This window comes from Lynx canadensis, chromosome E2 (assembly GCF_007474595.2).
Source record: "Lynx canadensis isolate LIC74 chromosome E2, mLynCan4.pri.v2, whole genome shotgun sequence".
Classification (NCBI taxonomy): Eukaryota; Metazoa; Chordata; class Mammalia; order Carnivora; family Felidae; genus Lynx; species Lynx canadensis.
In genome coordinates, this window is record NC_044317.1 from 61,167,185 (window position 1) to 61,183,233 (window position 16,049).

General features: G+C 50.9%; 1 protein-coding gene and 1 long non-coding RNA gene across 2 annotated transcripts; both read left to right on the top strand.

Moving 5' to 3' along the window:
• Positions 1–1,860: 1,860 nt before the first annotated feature.
• LOC115502323 lies at positions 1,861–2,695 on the top strand. Its single transcript, XR_003965053.1, has 3 exons — positions 1,861–2,007; positions 2,422–2,529; positions 2,658–2,695. It is a non-coding gene; the product is annotated as an uncharacterized LOC115502323 (long non-coding RNA).
• A 5,711-nt stretch (positions 2,696–8,406) lies between these two features.
• LOC115502228 (zinc finger protein 300-like) lies at positions 8,407–13,042 on the top strand. The gene is made up of 2 exons (XM_030297399.1): positions 8,407–8,541; positions 11,606–13,042. Exons 1-2 carry the CDS (start codon positions 8,407–8,409, stop codon positions 12,338–12,340), a joined length of 870 nt encoding a protein of 289 aa, XP_030153259.1. The 3' UTR covers positions 12,341–13,042.
• The last annotated feature ends 3,007 nt before the right edge of the window (positions 13,043–16,049 follow it).

Here is a 16,049-nt window from a genome sequence, read left to right on the forward strand (position 1 = left end):
TCCGACTTCAGCCAGGTCACGATCTCGCGGTCCGTAAGTTCGAGCCCCACGTCGGGCTCTGGGCTGATGGCTCAGAGCCTGGAGCCTGCTTCCGATTCTGTGTCTCCCTCTCTCTCTGCGCCTCCCCCGTTCATGCTCTGTCTCTCTCTGTCCCAAAAATAAATAAACGTTGAAAAAAAAAATTAAAAAAAAAAAATGGGGACTGTCTTTATGTACTAATACGGGAAAGAGCTCCAAGATACATTGTTAAATGAAAAGGTGTAAAACTGTAAAGTATGTTTCCATTTGTGTAAAAAATCCTTTGCTTACACACACATACACACACATACACAATATCTCCTAAGGGTATAAAGTAACCAAGCATACTAGTTGCTCTTGAGGAGGAGAAGTGGGGGGAAAGGGACGAGGAATGATTTTCACTTTATATCTTTTGGTATTTTTGGAATTTTGAAATATGTAAAAGTATTATCAGTTCAAAAAAATTTAAATTAAAAATCTCAACTCTTTCAAGTTAAACTAAGTTTGATAATTGGTTTCATTGTTTTCTGTCACACACACACACACACACACACACACACACACTAAATTCTTAGCCACACCTGTTCTTATAGAGGCACACATGCATGAACCTTGAGTTAATGGAACCAGTTAAGTATAAAATAGCTTTGACTTCACACATTTTCCTGCAAGCTATTTTAGCACATATATTTCTAAGTTATTTTATTAAATTCCCTGTATCAGCCCAAATTATGCCCACATGTAAATTGTGGCCAACAGCCAAGTTCCCCATTTTCAGTATCTCCTTGTACATCCTCAGAGAGATTCAAGTCATTTGTGCAAAAGTAACTGGTAAGAAATCTGCATCGTCTAAAGAACAGTCTCCTATAGGTCTCCTTGTAAGGAGATCCAAGGTGAACATCTAGATGTACCAAGTTGTCCATCGTAATCACTAGCTAGGTATAGCTATTTAGATGTAATTTTAAATTCACCCTAGGGGCGCCTGGGTGGCTCAGTCGGTTGAGCGTCCGACTTCAGCTCAGGTCACGATCTCACGGTTCGTGAGTTCGAGCCCCGCGTCAGGCTCTGGGCTGATGGCTCAGAGCCTGGAGCCTGCTTCCGATTCTGTGTCTCCCTCTCTCTCCGCCCCTCCCCCATTCATGCTCTGTCTCTCTCTGTCTCAAAAATAAACATTAAAAAAATTTTTTAATTCACCCCAAATTAGTAAATATTGAGTTCTTCAATCACATTAGCCACATTCCAACTGCTCAGTAGTTACAAATAGAACATCTCCCTCAACTCTAGAAAGCTCTTGCACAATTCTAGTCTAAGATAAGTGGCTGATTTCTTTAATCTCCCCTTGTGATCAACTGACTAGTGGGAAGGAAGGGTAGAGAAGGTTAGCCTGCACATCAGGAGTCGACTCCACCAGACACAGCAGAGTGCTGTGCATGGTTTTTTATGCGGGCTTCACTAAAAAATGAAAACAAAAAAGACGTAATTGGGAGGAATGAGCATATGACTATATAGAAGGTAATGGTGTGGTTTCTTGAGTAATTGTAAGAATTACTGGTTCTTAGAGGGCATTTGCTGAAGCTTTACAGGATGCACAGGGCTCAGGGATTGGGGGTGGGGTGGGAATACCCCAAACTATAGTTAGACGAGTGTGGGCGTACGTGAGTGTGCGAAGAGAAAGAAAAAAGTCCGCTGCATATCTGCAAGAACTTACATAGATCCATGCGTGTTCATATCCGTCTGGTCCCCCGCGACAGCGGCTCATCAACACGTTCCCACGCCCCCTTCGTGGCTCGTCGCCCTCTGGGCTCCGTTTCCCACAAGGCGAGTCACCTGTGCCGGCTCCTGGTAGGCAGCGGGCAGGGCCCCCGCCGAGGTCCGGGGGCGAGCCGAGCGCGGGCCGTCGGCGGAAGTGAGAGCCGGAAGTGCCTTCGGCGTGCGCGGAGGCTGGCGGCTGGCGGCGCTGCCCGCCTCTGACGGGGGCCCGCGGCCGAGGTGAGTCCGCGGTCCCGGCGTGGTGGCTTTCGTGAGTGTGAGGGACGACGAGGCCCGCGTGTACGCAGCGGGAGTGACTGGTGGCCGGGTGGGGCTCGGAGGGGAGCGCGGACCCGGCGATGGGTCGCGGGAGGTCGTGGGGGAGGGGAGAGAGGAGGGACCGTGTGCGCGTGCCGCAGGGTATGAGGAAGAGACCTATGCGTGCCCATGAGACCTCAGCTGTGTGTGGCCGAGTGTGACACTGCACGTGTGCGTGTCAGAGGAGGGCTGTCTTGCATGTGAGGTACCACGTGAGTGTGTATATGAGATGTCGGGGGCGCGGGGGGAAGGGGGGACCCAGTGCGTCACTTGTCTGTGTAGGTGTGTCCTCAGGTGTGTGCACGTGGCTGATGTGTCACCACCTGTGCGTTTCAGAAGTGAAGGGTGTATTGCATGCGAAGCACCGCCTGTGTGGGCAGATGAGACCTCCTGTGTGTGGGGACCCCAGCACAGCCCTTGCCTGTGTCTGCAGTGTGACCTCAGGTATGTGCATTTGACTGGGCATGTTACCGCTGGTGCATGTCAGAGAAGAGTGTATTGCATGTGTGACACCATTTGTGTTTTTTTTTATTATTATTAAATTTTAATGTTTATTCATTTTTGGGAGACAGAGACAGAGCATGAGCGGGGAAGGAGCAGAGAGAGGGAGACACAGAACCCGAAGCAGGCTCCAGGCTCCGAGCTGTCAGCACAGAGCCTGACGCGGGGCTTGAACTCGCGAACTGTAAGATCATGACCTGAGCCGAAGTCGGATGCTCAACCGACTGAGCCACCCAGGCGCCCCATGTGTGACACCATTTGTGTGTGCAGATGAGACTTCAGGTGTGTGCGAGTGGTCAGGTGTGTCACCGTGCGTGTCTGTGTGGGGAAGGGGTGTTTTGTGTGTGTGACACCTCCTCTGTGTCTGCAGGTGTGAACTCAGGTGCGTGCTTATGGCCCATACCCCTTAGCTATCACTCCCCATTCCCCTTTTCCGCAGCCTCTGGCAACCATTAATCTTTCTGTTAATTCTCTCTTAATTAATCTTTCTCTGTTCCGGACATGCGATATAAATTAAATGGGACCATACAATGTATGGGTTTGTTGTGTCTGGCTTTTTTCACTGAGCATGTTTTTAAAGTCCATCCATGTGGTGCTATGTGTCAGTACTTCATTCATTTTTATAGCTGAGTAATACTCCATTATATGGATATACCAGTTTGTTTACCCAAATAATGCTGCTGTGAACATTCACTTACAGGTTTTTGTGTAGACATGTGTTTTCCATTTGGGGGAAGGAAGCAGTTGGGTCTGTCCCAGGGAAGCCCACGTGTATGGCCACACCCACTCCCTGTTGCCTTTGCTCACCCAGCAGTGCTTCATTTTCCAGAATTCCAGCCCTGAGCCCCTAAGTGAGTGCCAGAAGCCTGATTGCTGTATGGGAGTAGATGGGAGGAGGCGGTGGCTCTCTCCCACAACCTGGGCTCTTTGTCTGGGACTAAGACCGCATGCCCCCCGTCCTGTAACTGCTGAGGTCAAGCAGCCCAGAGATGGAGCAGAGTAGCAGGCAATGGAACCTGAGGAGCCAGGTGAGGCGCATGGCAGGGTGGTGGTCACAGGGCTGGACATTTTCAGAAACTAGATCTTCCTCAAAACATGCGCTGCTCCTGCTGCCTTCACTCTGCTGCCCTGCCATCCTCAGCCTAGTCCAGACCGTCACCTCTTCACAGGTCTCCTGCCTCCCCCTGCCCCCTCTGTTGCTCTCCACACAGCACCAGAGGGGTCTTTACACCCTGAACAGTGAGGCCAGCCCTACCTTAAACCTTCCGTCCCTGCCCTGGCTGTCACAGCAGGTCGGCAAACTCTCCCTGTAAAGCACTGGGTAGCAAATGTTCTCAGCTTTGCAGGCCAAGAGGCAAAACCAAGGATGTCAAATCAAGTAGATACTTACCTAACGAGAGAGAAAACACATACCCACACGTTTTTTGGGTTTTTTTGTCCTGATGAAATCCAGAACTTCACTGAATGCTGAAATCTGAATTTCACTTAACGTTAAGCTGATGACTTTTCCCTCCCAACCACTTAAAAATGGAAAAACTAGGGGCGCCTGGGTGGCTCAGTCGGTTAAGCGTCCGACTTCAGCCAGGTCACGATCTCACGGTCCGTGAGTTCGAGCCCCGCGTTGGGCTCTGGGCTGATGATGGCCCAGAGCCTGGAGCCTGCTTCCGATTCTGTGTCTCCCTCTCTCTCTCTGACCCTCCCCCATTCATGCTCTGCCTCTCTCTGTCTCAAAAATAAATAAACATTAAAAAAAAAATGGAAAAACTATTCTCAGCTCATGGTCTCTGCAGAAATAGGCAGTAAGTGGAGCCGAGTTTGCTGACCCCTAATTTGACCAGATCCACACTTCCCATGCCTTCTGAGCCCTGCATTACCTGATTTCTTCCTGTTTACAGGCCTCACCTATAGCTCTCCCTTGGCCCACCCCCTAGTTGCTGAATAGCATTTAAATTTAGGTATTACCTCAGAGGCCCTCCTTAACCACCTGACCCAAAACAGGTGCCACACACATCTACATTATGGGTTTTTTTTTTTTTTTAGCACTTTTACACATTTTACACATGTGTTTTTTACACATTTGAAGACTTTATACTTGTTCCCATTCATCATAGACTGTAAGTTTCATGATATCGTGCACAGTCCATGGAGTATTTGTTGAATGAATGAATAAACAGCCTTCACTATTACCCAGTTTTACAGATAAAAAACCCAGGCCTCAGGGGATTGAACAACCCAAGGTCACCCAGCAGAGAGTGGTAAGGTGGATTTGATTCCAGGTCTGACAGACTCCACTTATCCCTCACACTCACTGTCTCCAGTCTAGGAATGACACTGGGAGGAAGGTATGGGCACTGGGTGCATCAGGGCCCCAGGGATCAGTTCTCCACTCTCACCCCTGTGCGGAGGGGCAAAAGGCCTCACATCAGCCCTTCCCTACTGGGAGTCTGTCAAGAACTGAATTCAAGACAGCTGGGACTATCGCTTTTCCCCTCTTCTGAGCACTTGCCTACTTGGTATCTCACTTTGTCCCCAAACAGTCTCTGTAGAGGCATCCTGACAGGTGTCTGCTACCAGTGATGTCCATAAAACTGATAGCATGGGGCTGAATCCTCAGACTATTACACAGCATACGATTTACTTTGTATAAAGTTCAAGAATAGGCACAGCTCATGTGTGCCGTCAGAAATCCCAGCAGCAATCACCCTGGGGCTGGGTAGGGCTTTGCCTGGAAAGTGTGCCTGGTGGGAGCTGTCCGTGGTTCTGAAAAGTCCTAGTGCTGAGCTGTCCAAAATGGTAGCTAACAGCCACATGTAGATATTAAAACGTGAATCAGTTAGACTTCAAATTACACATCCAGTTTCTCAGTCACACCACCTGTGTTTTTTGGTGTTCAGGAGCCACATGGGGCATATGGCTGCTGAATTGGACAGCACAGCTCCGGGACATTTCCATCCTCAGAAAGTTCTAGAGCTTAGTCTGGATGATTGCTACACAGATGTGTACATTGGTCGAAACTGATTGAGCTGAGCACTCCTACCTCTATTAACAGTGTATCTTTTTGAGAGCATAGACTCAAGTCTGACTGACTACCTGAGTTCACATCCTCACCTATCACTTGCTTCACACCTTTGATTTAATCTCTCTGTGGCCCCCTTTCCCCACTTGTATAAGAGGGTGATGATAGTACCTCTTTTTCCTCATGTTAGGGAACTTGGCCAGCATTGGACAATAACCCCTTGAGAAATTTGCAGCCTGGGCGTGGTGTGGAGCCACAGCTGCCCATAGGGACTCAGCCTAGGTTCATGGGTAGTTTCTGTTTTAGAGGCAGGGGTCTGAGGCCCAACTTCGAAGCATTGAATCAGAGGGCCACTTTCTGTGGAGGCCTGAGCTCAGTGACCCCCTGCCCAGCCTGGGAGCCAGGACAGGATGGAGGGTGCAAAGGTGGTGTGGCTTCTGGCAGCAGGGGCACCATGAGGTGTTCCTATGTTATGTTATATTTCACAGAGGCTTTCTGAGACTTAATGCCATCCATCCTCCTGTCCTTTTTGTACCCAAGAAGAAATAGGTCCAGAGCAGGGATGTGGCCAGTTAGTGGCACATGGTGGAACTGCAGTTTCTGGGCTTCCTACTCCAAGTATTTTTCATCCTCTGGATCACCATGGGTCCATGGCAGCTATATAGACCCCTTCACCAGAGCCCAGGTGGGCTGCCACATCCCCAGACTAATTCTGAGGGGTGTGGGTCCACGTGGATACAGCCTTCTCCACAGGACTCATTATCTTGGTTGGTCATGGGTGGGGATGTGTGGGGGTGCTTCCCCGCAGAAGCTCAATTCAAGCAAGCGTCTTCCCCCTTGATGCCTAGTTTCCTTAGTGTAAGATGGGTCTGGTAGTGTTGATCCTAACCATCACTCTCAGGAACAGAGTGAGGATCAAGCGAGCTGATGTAAGGGGCCCACAGCATGCCTGCCATATGTTAGGGGTTCTGGTTCTGCCAAGCCCTGGAAGGTAAGCAGGAGCAACACTTGTTGGAGGGTCTGGACTGGGAGGGCTGGAGACCCTGGGAGAGAGGCTAGTGGCCTGTGAGGGGAGGGATGTGAGGTGAGGGGGCTTTGGGGGTTGGGTCTCTGGGACCTGAGGGCAGATCTGGCCTCTCTCACATCCCCCGCCCTCCCCCAGTTCTTCCTTTTCAGGGGAGTGTCAAGGAGGACAAGCCCAAGGCCCAAGATGCTGCATTCCCAGCAGATGCCTTCCACATGAGTTTCCCATAATGCCAGCAGTCCCAGCAGGCATACTCCTTTCTGCCCTTGCTTCTGTGATACTTCTACTCCTCAGCACAGGACTGGAGCCGCAACCCCCAAGGAGCATGAGTTCTGGGACAGGGTGCCTTCCTCTGCCCTGGCCATTCCTCCTGTCTTCCTTCTGTCTTCACTCCAGGGTGGCGCCTAATGACCCTGTCAATCTAAGGCACCTTGGAGGAAGTCCCATGCCTGGGAGGATCTGGGACACAGCTGTTTATGGTCACACTGTTTATCCAGGATCCAGGAAAGGGACAGAGCAGAGCCTGGCATGTGCAGATACCTGGAAGGTATTAACAGGCAAATGAACGAATGGTGGCATGAGCAGTGTCTAGATAGGTGGTTGGGGGTTTGGGTGGTAAGTAGTTGCTCTGAAATTGCTGCCTCCTGACAGGCCCTTTTTTTTAACGGGGTCCCCAAGAAGACAGCCCCACACACAGGCAGAGGGGTTATTGCCACAAGCTAGGAGTGCCGCTGTGGAGCAGTAAAATTCAGGTTGGGGACACTTAATGGCCTCAGAGCACATGTGGCTGGTGTCAGATGCCATCCCATCCTCCAAGCCTCCCCTGCCCAACCTTAAAGGGGATGCAGACCATGCAGGTGTGATAGATGGCTTTGTGGGGGCTGGTAAGGGCCATCCAGCTGTCCCTCTGGTGGCCACAAAGCTGAGTGTGTTGGGAAGTGATGAGGAATCACTGTGTCTTTTTTTTTTTTTTTAGTTCAATTCTTTTTTTTTAACGTATTTATTTATCTTGAGAGTGTGTGTGTGTGTGTGTGTGTGTGTGTGTGTGTGTGAGAGAGAGAGAGAGAGAGAGAGAGAGCAGGGGAGGGACAGAGAGAGAGGGAAAGAGAGAGAATCGCAAGCAGGCCCTGCACTGTCAGCTTGGAGCCCAATGTGGGGCTCAAACCTATGAACCGTGGATCGTGACCAGACCAAAACCAAGAGTCGGATGCTCAATCGACTGAGCCACCCAGGCACCCAAAATCATTGTGCTTTAATCTGTTTAGACTCCTATAACAAAATACCATGGACTCTGTGGCTTAATCGACAAAGTTAGTTCTCACAGTTTTGAAGACTAGAAGTCCAAGATGAGGGTGCCAGTAGGCCTGGGTTCTGCTGAGAGCTCTCTTCCTGGCTTGCAGACAAGCTGCCTTCTCTCTGTGTCCTCACACTGGGTAGAAAGCAAGGTGAGAACACGCACACTGTGGTTTTTCCCTCTTCTTATGAGGGCACTAGTCCCATCCTGGGTCCTCATCCTCATGACCTCATCTAAACCTAATCCCCGCCAAAGACCCTACTTCCAAATGCCTTTGCACTGAGGGGTAAAACTTTAACAGAGAAGACACAACTATTCAGGTAGGACCATGGCACCCAGTGTCAAGGTGATAATAGTGCCACTCACAGAATGAGCCACCCCTCCAACCATGACCATAGGATGTTTCCCAGAACATTCACATTCTGCTGTTCCTTATGGGGCTGGCTCTGGCCAGACAGGACCCACGGCTGAGCCACTGCATGTGGGATGTTTCAGAAGCCAGTGACATTTAGGGATGTGGTGGTGGACTTCACACGGGAGGAATGGGGGCTTCTGGGCCCCACACAGAGGATCCTGTACCATGATGTGATGCTGAGGAACTACAGCAACTTGGGTCCCTGGGTGAGGTTTCCCTGTCTCTTCTTCATCCATGTCACATGTCTGTTTCCACATGTGTTCACTACATGGGTGTATTTATCCCCTGCCTTGTCCCCAGTAACCCACACCCAGATAGGTCCTTGCTCTGACCTGTGTCCCCCAGTTGGGTCCCTTCTGTGCAGAGTGGACACCCTATCCCACATCACCAGGGAGAGACCTCTACTGTGCCTGAGGCACACACACTGCATTACTGGGCCTGTTGGGTCCTGGGTGGCTTGTGACAACAGCATCAACATTTCCCTTCTACTTTCTAACTATGGGCAGGACTCCCCGGCTGCAAACCAGATGTGATCTCCAAGCTGGAACAGTGGGAAGACCCCTGGACTATGGAGACAGATGTTCTGAGAGGTCCAGGTGAGTGAAGTAAAGGTCTATCAGGTCAGTTTTTTTAATTAATTTCTCCCCCTAGCTTTGACGTATAATTGACAGTTAAAAATTGTGTATATTTAAAGTGTAGAACATGGTGTTTTGATATACATTGTGAAATGATTACCACAATCCAAATAATAGATATATCCATCTCCTCACATAGTTGCGATGTTTTTTTCTGTGGTGGGAATGCTTACAGTCAACTAACTGTCTTAGGAAATTTCTAGTATATAGTACAGTGTTATAACTACAGTCACCATGCTTCAGATCAGTTTATTTCTCCTCCTGGGGCAAGGAGGTGCAGTGTATATCCAACAGAAAAGAGCTAGTAGGTGCAGGAGCCTGAAAACAAACCCGACAGTCATTTAACAGTCTCTTCGTTCACTTCCCCCAGCATCTGACAGCCACTAATCTGTCTTCTGTCTCTATGATTTGCATCTTCTGAACTTTTCATATAAGTGAAGTTTATATAAATATATTCATATAGATACATATAAATTCACTTATTTTTCACAAAGATACATGTGCTACTATGTGTGGCCTTTCTGTATCTGGCTTCTAACCCTTAAGAATAGTTCTCTATGAGGGGCAACTGGGTGGCTCAATTGGTTAAGCATCCAATTTCGGCCCAGGTCATGATCTCACAGCTTGTGAGTTTGAACCCAATGTCATGCTCTGTGCTGATAGCTGGGAGCCTGGAGCCTGCTTCAGATTCTGTGTCTCCCTCTCTCCCTGCCCCACCCCCGCTCATGCTCTGTCTCTCTCCCCTTCAGAAATAAAAAAACATTAAAAAAAAAAAGAATAGTTCTCTATGAGCATTCGCGTGCAGGTTTCTGTTTTCCATTCTGTTGACCAGGCCCTGTTCTAGTGAGGGCGTGGTTGTAAAATAGTGGCAGCTGACAGGTGAGGCAGCTCTCAGTGGCCTTGGCCCATGACTTTCTGTGCTCCGCTCTACCACTTTTCCTCCCTACTGGGCAGAAGAGAGTTGACAGCAGGCATGAGGCCACCATTCTCAGAGAGGCCTAGCACAGGGTTGGCCTTTGGCTGGTGTCTGGCAACTTGGATCATGGTAGGATCCCCCCATTCCCTAAGTGATAAGAATGGCTCACTGCACCCAAGCCATTTGTACAAACAACGTGATTTACACTGAATGCCTACTTTCCTCCTGGGAGCCTGGGATTTTGGTACGTGCTACACAGCCAGTGCCTGCATGGCCAGCCCCTAGTAAAACCCTAAGCTTGAGCCTCTGACAAACTGTAGACAACACTTCCGTGTCAGAATCCAGAGCTGGAGGGGTTAGGTGCATGCTGTGTGGCTCCACTGGGAGAGGACTCTGCCCCTGCACCTTTTCCCTTCGTTGATTTTGCCTGGTGTCCTTTTGCTCTAACCAGTCACAGCCGTGAGTATGACTCTGTGCTGAGAACTGTGTTGAGGAATCACCAAGCCTGTGGGCGACCTTCCAGACCCGGATCCATTCACTCTTCTGCCCTCAACTGCAAGAGCCCTGCTGAAAGCCACATATCTGCACTGTCCAGTCTGACCGCTGCGGTTCTGTCCATCTTCCCGATTGGCCGTGCGTGTGTGGGTTGGATCCTGAGCATACTTCTTTGCTTACTTTTCAGGCTCAAAGCCTGGGCCCCGAGCTGCATGGCTACCTCTAGACAAAGGTGCTCTGCTTCGGGGGCAGATGACAATGGGACTCACAAGGCAGGATTTCTGGCACGCCATCGTGAGAGAAGTCACAGAGCATGAAGGCCAGGTGACAGACACTGCCGAGCAGGGACACGCAGCCAGCGGAAGAAGAGCCCAGAGTGGAACCTTGCAGGAGCTTTCTTCTGGCGCCCATTCCTTGTTGAGCATCAGGGCAGTCCCCAGGGGTGCAAGATCTCACAAGCCAGGTTGGCAGAAGGGCCTCACCTGTGTTTCAGTCCCAGATCGGGGGTGCCCTGCCAAGGAGACTGTAAGTGTATGGAAGCCCTCAGCTCTTCTCCAGACCTTAGTCGCCCACGAGGAGTTCACACTGAGGAGGATACATTGGTGTGTGGTGGGTGCAAAGATGGCTTTAGCAAGAACGCATGCCTTGCGGGCTATCAGTGGGTTCCCACTAAATGGAAGCCCTACACATGCAAGGAGTGTGGGAAGGCCTTTGGACGACACACATGTCATTCAGCACCAGAGAACCCACACTGGCAAGAAGCTGTACACATGCTGGCAATGTGGACAGGCCTTCAGCAAGAACTCGTGCCTCGTAAGCACCGTGCATCCACACAGGTGAAAAGCCCTATGCGTGTGGCTACTGCAGCAAGCGCTTCTGAGAGAACTCGTCCCTGGCCGAGAACCAGCAGGTGCACACAGGCAAGAAGCATATACCTGTGGCGAGTGCAGGCATGCCTTCAGCCAGAGCACTCACCTCGTGCAGCACCAGCGAGTCCACACTGGGGAGAAGCCGTTCACCTGTCACGAGTGTGGCAGAGCCTTCACCAACTCCTCGACCCTCCTGGTCCACCACAGAACCCACGCAAGAGAGCAGCCATATGAGTGTCACACATGCTGCAAGGTGTTCAGCCTCAGCTCATCCCTGACCGAGCACGAGCGCTGCCACACAGGAGAGAAGCCGTACACGTGCCAGGAATGTGGGAAAGCCTTCAGCCAGAGCTAGTCCCTCAGCAAGCACCTGAGGACACACACGGGTGAGAAGCCATATGCATGCAATGCCTGTGGCCACGCCTTCAACCAGAGTTCCTCCCTGGCCAAGCACCAGCGAGTGCACACCAGCAAGCGGCCCTACACGTGTGGAGAATGTGGGAAGACCTTCAGCCAGAGCTCCTACTTGACCCAGCACCTCAAGATCCATAGTGATGAGAAACCGTTTACATGCGGTGAGTACAGGAAACCCTTCGGCAATTCTTCAGCCCTGGTCCTGCAGCAACAGGTGCACACGGGTGAGCGGCCCTACACGTGTGGAAAATGCAGGAGGTCTTTCATCCAGAGCACGTTCCTCACTCAGCACAAGAGGATCCACACTGGGGAGAAGCCTTTTGTTTGTGGAGACTGTGGAAGGGCCTTTGTGCAGAGCTTCTCCCTCACCCTCCACCTCAGGACACACACCGGGGAGAAGCCCAACAAGTGCAACGAGTGTGGCAAGGCTTACATCCAGATGTCACACCTCACTGAGCACTACCGGGTGCACACGGGGGGAACAGCCCTATGCGTGCCATGCATGCAGCAAAGCCTTCAGCCGCAGCACCAGCGCATCCACGCGGGTGCCAAGCCCTTCATATGCAGCCTGTGTCAGAAAACCTCCCGTGAGGCTGCGGCCCTTGTTCTGCATCAGAGGATTCATGCCAGACAGGAGCCCTTTGAGTGTCACAAATGTGGGAAAGCCTTCAGCTAGAGCAGATCCCTGGCCCAGCATTGGAGAATTCATTCCCAGGGGATGCCATGTGAGTGCAGCAACTATCAAAAAACCCTTGGCAACTGTTTGGTTCTCATCCATCAGTGAACTGGGGATGTGCCAGATGGGGTAGAGACCTTCTGTCTGTCCTTGGTGTGTTGTTCTTCATCCAGCAGGGGGCCCTGTGAGTGGCAGGAACTGTGCAGAGCAGCCCCCTTGCACATCATATACACTTCTCTCTGCAGGGTCACACGGTTGGGTGAGAAAGCGGAGTGAGCCTTCAAGAGGAACAACAGCCCCTCCCATTCTCCATGCTCCGGGTTCCACAGATATCCACCAGGTGGTAGGAGAGATCCACAGGTATGGATGGTCTTCTCAGCAGGCCTGGAACAGAGCTCATTTTGGTTTTTACCTCGGGGGAAAAATGAAATTTAAAAACAAAAAACTTAAAAGATGCTTTTGTCAGTTGTTTGTGCCTTGTATTAACTCAGGCCACATGGTTTTAGATCATGTGGCTTGGTTTGGGGTTGTTTTGTTATTTTTGTTTTTTGTTTTTTGTTTTTTTGGTTTTGTTTTGTTCCTCTGCCAAAAAGTAAGGTTTATAATGCTGAAATGTGTGTGTGTCACAAAGCCCAGACCTTTAAAAAGACTTTGTGTGTCATTCATCAGCTTCAGCACAAAGACTTCATTAAAATCAGTCAAGACAGCGACATTCGTGTAAGACTTTAACACTTCATAAGCACTTTACACACATCATTTCATCTTCTCAGCAGCCATGGGGTGCAGATATTGTTAACCCCACTTCATAGAAAAGGAGCTGAGATTTTGAGAAGTTAAACCACTTGCCTGAGGCCACCAGCTAGAAGCCACTCGTTTTTCAGGATGAAAACATGGGAGTTAGCAGATAGGGACAGAGTGGCAAACAGTTCCCCCATCCCTTTCAGTATATGCCAGGGGTATTTACTGTAAGGAGGCAGCTCTGGAATTTAATGTTCCCTCGAGAATGTGAGATGGCGGGGTGATTGGGTCGCACCTGAAAAAGCAGGTCAAGTCCTCATCTGGCTGACTTGAGGCAAAGGCAAAAATAGGAGCTGGGCAGCCATCGCTCAGTCCAGACATTGGTCACATGCCTCCTGGAGCTGTTCCTTTGTTCCAGCACAGGTGTGGTCTTTCACTTCTCTGCACAGCTTCACTCGGATTCTCTGTGGCCATCAGAGTGCAGTCTGGCCTTGAAGCCCCTGCACTCAACCACCAAAGCCCATCTTTCCAGGTTCATTTCCAGCCATCCCGCAGGCAGCCTTTGTTGTCCAATCCCAGCTTGTTTTGGTCTCCCGTCCTCGGTATCAGCTCCAGGGCACCTCCTCACTGGCTGAATCCCCTTGTGCCCCCCACGGTGGCACGGACCTTGTGTTGTCATTGTCCGTGTCCTCATTCAGAGCCCACCCTGGACCTAGAGCCCCTTTAGCACACATCCCTGTCTCATGCCTCTATAGACCCATCCCCTGTCACATGGCAGGGCCCAAATCCACAGGGAATGAGTGAGTGAACCAGCGAGACACCAAATGCAAAACGACTGCAAGGGAGTCCCCAAGACCACCTGCAGGTTCAGTGACTCACAAGGACTCCTAGAAGTCAGAAAAGGTAGAGATACTGTTTATTGTAGTGAAAAGGATAAGATTATAATCACAAAGGTAGAAAGTACACAAATTCAGGAGACACCAGGTACAAGCTGCCATTTGTCCTGTCCCAGTGCAGTCACACAGACTGCTCCATACTTCCTGCTAAGAGTGACAATACACATGGAGTACTGGCAGCCAGGGAAGGTCACCCAAGCCTGCTGATATTTACCAGGGGTGACCACATACATGCAGAATGCCTGCATGACGGACCTTAGTTACTGAGCCTCAAGCTGTCTCAGAGATCAGCCTGGTACAGTGTGACTCAAGGTCCCCATCATAAATCACAGATGTAGCCTAAGGCTCCCAGTAAGGAAAGACTCTTATCAGGCAGGATATTCCAAGGGCTTGCCATCCAAGGGCCAATCCATTCTTTGTAATGTGCAGTTTGGACACCCCAGATCTGCTGAGTTCTGCTCTACTGCACAATGACCCTGCACAGCTGGTGACCAGTGACACCTCCTTACCCTGCCAAGTGTCACAGCTTCTACCACAGCACACCAGAGAAGAGGTGTCAGCCGACTGGAGGCAGTGTAGGTCAGAATGCTCAGGAGTCTCCCAGGAGAAGAGGCAACTTGGTTTTGTAGGAGCAAGACTGCCTCAGGCGGTGCACCTTTGGGAGAGCGTTCCGCGTGAGCCCCAGGGACCAGGCTGAGAGACAGGAAGACCTGGGCAGCTGGGGAGCCTCTGAGGCACCACATGGCATGGATGGGGCAGGCTTGCAGTGGGCCGCCCACTCAGCCTCTGTAAAAACAGGGACCGTGTCTTGGCAGCAAGGTGGAGGGACGAGAAGGGACGTGACAGTGCCAGTCCTCAGCATACTTTGCTTCCTTCCCTCAAGGGGTGGTCAGGCGTAACCAGCTAAAACCAGTTCCATGGGTTTGAAGCCCAGCCCTCCCCAGGTGAGTTCTGGGTCTTCACTCTCTGCTTCTGTCCCTCATGTTCCTTGTCTGTAAAATGGGGATGGTGACCCCCAGCCTGCAAGGATTTAACATGTTAACTGGTAGAGAAAGCGTATGTTGGGTGCGAGTGTTGTTGCACCAGGAAGCAGCCTCCCTCTGGGGCAGGTGAATGATGGTCACGGATCGGCCGCGGTCGGGTGATGAGAAAGAAGTGCAACCAACAACTAGCATGAATGGCCCTGCGGGAGTGTGGCTGGCCAGGGGGCAAGGGCAGCAGTTGTAGGGGCCTGGGCTTTCACATGGGAAAGACTGAGCTCTGCTGGCGCCCGATGGTCAGGGCAGAGGCTGACACAGCACCACACGGGAGCAGGGGCCTATCCGGAGAATGTCCCCAGGGCAGTTCATTCTTTCTGTAAGGCCAGGTGGTCTCCAAGTTCTTTGCCTGTCACTATTGATTGCTCACCCGTGTGGTTCTTATATCAAACATCTGCGTGCAAAGAGCTGTCCAGATGCTGTGTGGAGGGCAGGGAGCTGTGGGCTCTGGGGCACTGGCTGCAGGAGGCAGAGTCTGGGTATCCGGGCAAGGGGGAGTCCATGGGGCCTCAGGGCTCTCCGTTCACTCCTTGGGGTGGCCACTGGTGGGGTGTGCATCTGCACTTGAACACACCCTCACACAACATCACACGCTCGCACACTGACAAAGATTCTCTCCATGACCAAACTTCAGTCAGGCGGTTCTGAGGAGAGTTTGATGAGGCCTCAAACCTCGAGCTCCTGTGTCCTTTCTTATAGAGTCTAGTTCCAGGAAAAGTCTTGCTAAGTCAGTTTAGGGAGAATTTCCCACCTTCCAAATATGATCACTCTCACTGTCTACTCAGGTTCCTCCCCCTCCCCCCCTTCCCCACCCTGTGATGTCTGATCCCCTTGGCCTGCCTTCAGCGAGAATCCTGTTAGATGTCCCCTTATGCCTGACATTTTCTTTTTTTTTTTTTAATTTTTTTTTAATGTTTTACTTATTTTTCAGACAGAGACAGAGCATGAGCAGGGGAGAGGCAGAGAGAGAGAATCTGAAGCAGGCTCCAGGCTCTGAGCTGTCAGCACAGAGCCAGACGTGGGGCTCAAACTCACAAA

What these genes read in the sequence shown, in the direction of transcription:
- LOC115502228 (XM_030297399.1), top strand. Translation starts at nt 8,407, where the DNA reads ATGTTTCAGAAGCCAGTGACATTTAGGGATGTGGTGGTGGACTTCACA. An exon ending in ACAGCAACTTGGGTCCCTGG is followed by an intron (nt 8,542 to 11,605) that starts GTGAGGTTTCCC and finishes AGCCAGAGCTAG; the next exon opens with TCCCTCAGCAAGCACCTGAG.